The sequence below is a fragment of the Haliotis rubra genome, unplaced genomic scaffold (assembly GCF_003918875.1).
Source record: "Haliotis rubra isolate DU_JTF1 unplaced genomic scaffold, ASM391887v1 Scf37, whole genome shotgun sequence".
Lineage (NCBI taxonomy): Eukaryota > Metazoa > Mollusca > Gastropoda > Lepetellida > Haliotidae > Haliotis > Haliotis rubra.
The window spans coordinates 2,192,104-2,199,755 of NW_025767046.1; the positions used below are offsets into that span (position 1 = coordinate 2,192,104).

Consider the following 7,652-nt stretch of genomic DNA (forward strand, 5'->3'; position numbering starts at 1 on the left):
CATTTCACCTCACCTGACCTCACCTTTGATGTTCTGTTTTAGGTGACTGCTATGTTGGTTCTGGTCAGTGGTACAATGGAACGGTCAACACAACAGTATCCGGCGCCACTTGTCAGCACTGGTCCACGAACTCGCCCCAGAAGCACCAGCGTCCTCCTGAAGTTTTTGTGTCATTGGAGAACTCAGAGAACTACTGTCGGAACCCAGGTTCTGAAGAGGATCGACCATGGTGCTACACAACGAACAAGTACAGGAGATGGGAGTTCTGTGACATACCAAAGTGTAACAGGCATGGTAGGTTGAGGCAGCTTTACTTGGTTAGTCTCAGTTATCTGTCAGAGCTCACTTTCCGATCTTTGAGGTAGACAGTAGCCATTTTCATATGATCAACAAATGGAACACAACATAGTGTGTTAGGGTACATTGCTAAATTAATTTTCTTGAAAGTTTTGAATTTGCAGCTGAAATGTTGGGTGTGAGGTCTTTAAGCTGCCACGTCTGCCAACTGTCCATTTCATACCACATTTATCTGCAGAACAGAAGATAAATGTCCACAATCAAAACCAACTCACAGTTTGCTGTGCAAAGTTGTGGATTCAAATCCCAGTTTCCTCCGATTATTGTCTAGGTTTGTCAGCACCATTGAAGTGTTGATAGGTGACTTCAGACGTTCCCCCCACGTTAACCTGACACACTGTGATATAACCGGAATACTGATCATTGTGGCATTAAACCCAAATCACTCACTCACAGGCAAGAATTGTTTGGAGTCTTCATTTGGTCAGCACTTGAATTGTCAAATGTTGTAACAGCCAGTGAAAATTCAAGAATTATTTTCTGTGTGATACAAACATGAACGCTCCTATGGTACTGATTACTTGGTTTTCTGAATGACTAAATGTCAATATTATTGACCATCAGATTTCTTTTTGGATAAGAAAGTGATTGGGTTGGCCTATATTCCAGCAATACCGCCCTTGACTTGATGTGACAATGTAAATTTGACTTACAATTATGTAACATGCAAGTTTTCAGAAGGAGGTTCTGAACTACACATACACTTTACAAACACCTTTAAGTCGTTTTATTCACGTTTGTCTTGGCCACAGGCCCACAGTACAAAACATTTCAATATTGTGATAACAAATGAAGTGATTCATACAATTTCATAGCAACAGAAGTAAGTTGACGATTTGAAGACATAAGTCTAACAAATGTTTCAAATGAGGGGTTACTATAGTATTTATACTCAATATATTGCTTTCTTAAGTCGGTGAAGGCACAGCAGACAAGGATAAAATGGTACTCGTTTTCGACAAGCTGGATATTATATCGAAGGCAGTATCTGCATAAACGATTCTAGATGTCTATGCCCAATCGTCTCCCCATTTCGATCGTTAGCTATTGGCAGCCACATCTGAATCTGGTTAACGCTTGCATCAATGGAGGGGAACTGATACAAACACCTTTATGTCAGAATAGAAAGGACCTGCATGAATACTTTGTTATCCAAAGTTCAGCCCAGCTACAAAATGAGGACTAAAGACCCAGCTTTCACTTTGAGACAAGTTCAACACATCAGAGTTTGACACAATGGTGTATCGCTTTAGTTATCTGTAGTAGTGGACCTTCATGGTTCATAACAGATATTTCACAACTATATCAGAATGATTTTGAATGCATGTTTGTTTACTTCAGATAACCAAACCTTACCTCAAGTAGAGGAGGAACCCAAGTTCACCTTCCTGGCCATCTTCATCATCACCATCGTCTCCTCTGTGGGCATCCTGGTCCTGGCACTCATTGTGGGCCTCTGCTTCAACATGTTGATCCAGAATCATCACATCAAGTACAACGCCACACCCCAGGAGGATGTTGACATCGACATTGAGAAACTCCCACCCAACATGTCCTACCACTTGATGAAGGAGAAGAACCGACTGAACCCCAAACTAGAAAGTCTCGAATACCCACGCAATGACATTATATATATCCGTGATATAGGACAGGGAGCCTTTGGTCGTGTGTTCAAGGCTAAGGTGCCCAATTTGTTAGAAAAAGAAGACTGCACGTTGGTTGGTGTCAAAATGCTTAAGGAAGATGCATCGGAGGACCTTCAGGCTGATTTTGAACGCGAAGCATCCTTGATGGCGGAGTTTAGCCATCCCAACATTGTGAAACTTTTGGGTGTGTGCGCGATCGGCAAGCCGATGTGTTTGTTGTTTGAGTACATGAGCAAAGGCGATCTGAATGAGTTTTTAAGACTGTGCAGTCCCGAGCACTTCATAACTCAGTCTCGCACTCTGACAGACTGCCAGGAAATGGCCAATCTGGATACAGCGGACCAGATGTACATCTCCACCCAGATAGCGGCTGGGATGGTGTATTTAGCTCAGAAAGGGTACGTTCATCGGGATCTTGCCACTAGAAATTGTCTCGTGAGTGATAATTTGATTGTGAAAATTTCAGATTTCGGGTTGGCGAGGAGTGTTCATAGTGTTGACTATTACAAGGGCAGCGACAATGACGCTATTCCTATCCGATGGATGCCCTTGGAGGCTATTCTTTATAACAAATTCACTGTGGAGTCGGATGTGTGGTCATTCGGTGTTGTACTCTGGGAGATTTTTTCATTTGCGTTACAGCCATATTATGGCATGACCCATGAAGAAGTGGTGAAATACGTTAAGGATGGGAAAATCCTTGCTCAGCCCGAAAGTACTCCTGTGGCTATTTATGAGTTAATGAAAAATTGTTGGAATAAAAAGCCATCAAGTCGCCCCTCATTCCAATCGCTTCACAAATCTGTATGTTCCTTTTATGAAGAGTGCTCAAAAAAGAAAAACTTGAACGTGTCAGTATGAGATTTGCGATGGAGCGTTTCCATCACAGACTTTATCTCAATCACGATGGATGTGATTTGGACTCGAGGGACACACCATCATGATTCCCTCCTGAGAAGTAAGACTCACTCTGACCTCTGACCAATCTCATGAAGACATATCATTTTTCCAGAGCTTCATTGAATCATATATATAATTTTCATATTTCCCAGACGACGTTACCATGTGATTTATAAGGAGTGTTTGTTCTAAGGATCCTGTGACAAGTGGGACAAGAAATAAACACAAAATTCAAATATTCATATATGGCACCTAAACCAACGACAACTTTGACAGCTTGCAATAAATAGACATATTGCAGCTTAATGGCATTTTTAGTATCAGTAGAATGGCTGAACGTTAAAATTACAACAAAATCTCACTATTATGAAGGCTGTATATCTTTACATATATTTATCTCTAGGTTCCATTTATGGCATTCCTAGTTTGACTAAAAATGGCTGTCTGATTTCATACTTTGCCAAAGCATAATAATGGTCCCAAGAAATGGACTTGGGTACCAAAAGGCTTTGTTAATAATTGCTTTTGTTTCAGTTTATGATACAGAAGGTAGCTGATTTTGTTTAGAGTGATGAAATATGAAAAAAGTTAAATGCAAAGCTAATTTAGACTGCCATTTGATGTTATTAAAGTTTGGAAGTAACTGAAAGGAGTGCTAAAGCATCAACAACAGCTGAGCAGAATGAAGACTCACGAGCACGTGATTGGTGGATTTGAATCCCATGTGACCATTCAGGAAGAACTGGTGAAATTTGATTGGCTGCATCATCTCCTCTTACCAAGGAAAGGAAGCCTGCAGCAAATCTTATGATGGTTGCGGAGTATTTTAACTGACTAATGAGATATGTGCAGGCTTGTGATTTGAACTGACCAATGAGGAAGCTATATTTGCCAGGGTGATATGCGAGACAGTGACTCTCTACTAATGCATTGTGATTTTGTACAGATTGTTATTAATGTTGTGCCTATCCGTGTGGAACCTCCTTGGAGTCCATTTTGTGTTAGTTCAAGGTCACCAACTAATAATACCAAATATGGCAGTTTCTGTCAGTTGATGGAAATGGGAAGAGTAAGAAATCAGCTGTACTTTTTTGACACAGAAAAATGTTTGATAATAATTGGTATTTGTTGGCCACATTTTAACTGTATAGATAGGGTTGCACCACAGTAGGATATATGGCTCCAATCTTCCTTGGTTTTCATGTATAAACTGGTGGTTCTCAACATCTCATGTTTACACTTTCAATTCCATGCTAAATAGAACCAAAATCCAAATGCTGTCTACAAAAATATTCTTTATTTGGGTTGGATCGCAGATTTAATCAGGGCATATCCTGCTGTTGAAATAAAACAATAAGTCAAAACTCAACTCTCCGTTAAATGATATTTATGTATTTACTTGATAAGCCATAATTCGAACAATGGAGAAAAATAGTCAGATCTGTGATCCAAATAATAAGAAAAATTTCAAAAGTAATATGAAAGAGGCTGTATTTCTCATGGTAAGATTACTGGGATGAGTGTTTCGTCCCACGTTTACTTAGCGTTAATTAGGCCCCTGTCAACGTTGAGACTGCCAGTTTTGTGGTAATGGATATCTGCTTTGACTAGGTCAGAACAAACGATAGCCGACACCCTCGACACCTTCACAGTTGTGTCACAGTTGCAGAGAGAAGTATAGATGTAGGTTGGTCATCAGTCTCTTCAATACATTAACAGCTCTTAACAATTATGGAAACCATTAAGGTCAAGGTCAAAGATAGCCAATGAAGACTTAACGTTGCCTGTTTAGGTGCTTGTGTAAATAGGAAAAAATGGTGCTCAACCCTGTCTGATTGAGATCTATGAATCCTTCTGAGATGTGCTGAACATACAACTCAGAGTTACAATTTAATGCAAAAAGAATTGATTCATAAGCAGAAAATGGCACTTGAATAGATGCCATTTCTGTCACCATGGTAACAAATCTTCCTAATTTCCAGCAGTAATGATTGCTCCTTAGATTTTTGTGTCCACTTTGTTTCCACGACGATATGTGCATTTGCAACAGCTGTACAATAGCCGCAGTTAGTATTGCCCTTGTTATTTATTATTTGTGTATGAACTTAGTGCTGACTTTGATGACAAATTTGTGTTCAGTTCATGCGTCCTAAAATACATTTGAAGAGATGGACCTCTAGATGCCAGCCTTATTGTGAGAGCTGTAGACTTGTGTTAGTTTTATTGTCACATATGTTGTGTTCACTTAAACATACCTGTAACGTTTGGTATTACTCAATTAAACCAATATACACTTAACGGCTGTCTTGTTGTGCTTGCCGCTCACTTGATTCCTTGTATCTGACAAGTAGTGGGACAGTGACCTCACACACACTCGGGGTGGTGGGGTCGCTTAGTGGTTAAAACGTTCGCTCGTTACAGCAAAGACCCGATGTAACTGGCCAGGGGGAAAGTTTGGCCTAACTCTTGGGGAAACTTTGGCCTAGGACAAACTTTCCTTGGGGAAACTTTAGCCTAGACCAAACTTTGGGTGTTGGGGTGTCGACAGCAAAGTGTTTTACTCATATATATGGTGTCTCTCTCTGTGAGGGTAAGTTGGGTAGCCTAGGAGTAAAGCGTTCGCTCGTCACACCCAAATCTGACTCCCCACATGGGTACAATGTGTGAAGCCCATTCTAGTGTCCCTTACCATGATATTGCTGGAATATTGCTAAAAGTGGTGTACCTACTCAACCGCTGTTGTTGTTGCTTGGTTATTGATTTGAAACAGTTTAAAGCCAAACTCACACATGCCTGTGCTGTTAGGAGTGGATATGAGAATGTGAGGTGAGGTGAAATTGGGTTTAATGAGTGGATATGAGAATGTGAGGTGAGGTGAAACTTAAGGGTTGTATAGTGCTAACTTCGCTGAGACACCCCACTCAGACAAATTATTGACGCAGTCATATGACGATAATGCGCCAGGCATAGTACCATATTGTAACGCCATTTGATATGCGGCTGGGGCTTGACCTTCCACTAGCCCGGACTCTCTAACCACTACACCACGGAGGCGGTCGAGGATCAGAATATCCATCATGCATGTCTGCATGATTACACTATCATGAAATTCTTTTCATCCTAAATAGGAGTAAAATTGAAAGTGATGAAGATCTTGCATATAGTAGCACATTGTGTGAGTTGTCTGTCATGGGAGCTGAAGAAGGTCACTTCAGCTGATACTGATACAGGCTCAAATTTGTCTCCATATCAATTTTTTATTTAAATATTATAAGATTATTAATTTGTTTTATTCAATATTTCAAAAGTAGAAATGCTAACCTTCTCAACCTATTCAGCTTATTCTTGAGTCCCATGATGTGCTATCGCAGGAATATTGCTAATAGTCATAAAACAAGATCCACTCGCTCATACAGATTTTAATCTCTCAATGTAGCAGGAAAATAGGATTGTGGGTTCGAATCCCAGTTTTCCTTGACTATGTTTCTAGGTTTGCAAGCACCAAACCTGTGCTTATGTGGTTCACCGATGTGGCAGCTGTCTGAGATCTGTATCACTTCAATCTTTCCCCCAATAAACCTCTGTGGTGTAGTGGTTAGAGCATCCCCCCCCGAAGAGCGGAAGGTCGCAGGTCATATCAAATGACGTTAAAATATGGTACTTGTTGGTCCCTGCCTGGCGCTTGGCATTAATGGGTACAACAAGGACTGGTCAGCTCGGAGTCAGTATAATGTGTCTGAGTGGGGTATTCATGCTTCACTGCGGCCCGGTATCTCAATGGGCTAGCACTAGACTAACAACTAGTCTCTGAAATTAACATATTTTACTGAAAAAAGTTCATAGTAAAAAAATATAAAATATAATGAAAAGGAGCCACGAGATTTTCTTCATTTCCTGAAGCTGAGGCAATCTAGACTTGCCACATTTTCTAGACTTGTGTGCGCTTTCTTGGATATATTTGCTTCAGGGTCTTGGCTAGCACTAAAAACCAGCTAAAGTCTGGGCTAGTCAGCCGCACATACACATACACACGCATGCATGTCGTCATATGAGCGAAATATTCTTAAGCACGATGTTAAACCCAATTTCACCTCACCTCACCTTTCCCACAATACTGTTCAAAGTGGCATAAAACCAACGAACTCATTCACAGGTTCAGATGGATGAAGGGTTGGCCAGCACATGTATTACAGTCTTACCACACAGATTTGTAGCCAACTAATTCTGGACCAGACAAACCGGAGATGTACAGAGAAGTCATTATTCATCAGAAGACAAACAATATGATCAAGAATGCCAATCCTGGGTAACACAATCAGTCCAGTCACACTGTTCCATAACCCATATAGTAGTGACTTAACCAAGCATGACCCATGAAGATCCAGGTTAGAACCGGTCTTCAGCAACCCATGCTTGTCGTCAAAGGCGACTAATGGGATCGGGTGGTCAGGTTTGCCGAATTGGTTGACACCTGTCATTGTATCCCGATTGCGTAGATTGACGGGGCTGTCAATCACTGGATTGTCTGGTCCAGACTCGATTATTTAAAGAATGCGCTATATAGCTGGAGTACTGCTAACAATGGCATTAAACAAAACCAAACATAGGGTACTGGCAACAATATTGTGGCCTTTAAACCCTACCAGGGATTGAGGAGCTCATTCACCAATCATACAGATGATCTTGAGTCATCATCCTGAGATGCAGAACCATCGCTGCCTAGACGAGGTGGACTTGACATCAAACAAA

At 40.9% G+C, this 7,652-nt stretch overlaps 1 protein-coding gene across 1 annotated transcript in view; it reads left to right on the top strand.

The window, feature by feature from the left end:
- Positions 1 to 5,201, top strand: part of LOC124285913 (tyrosine-protein kinase transmembrane receptor Ror2-like) — a 110,341-nt gene extending 105,140 nt beyond the window's left edge. The window contains exons 8-9 of the mRNA XM_046722193.1: positions 43 to 294; positions 1,699 to 5,201. Of these exons, the coding sequence (XP_046578149.1) occupies positions 43 to 294; positions 1,699 to 2,864 (1,418 nt within the window). The 3' untranslated portion in view covers positions 2,865 to 5,201. The remainder of the gene's footprint in view (positions 1 to 42; positions 295 to 1,698) is intronic.
- The last annotated feature ends 2,451 nt before the right edge of the window (positions 5,202 to 7,652 follow it).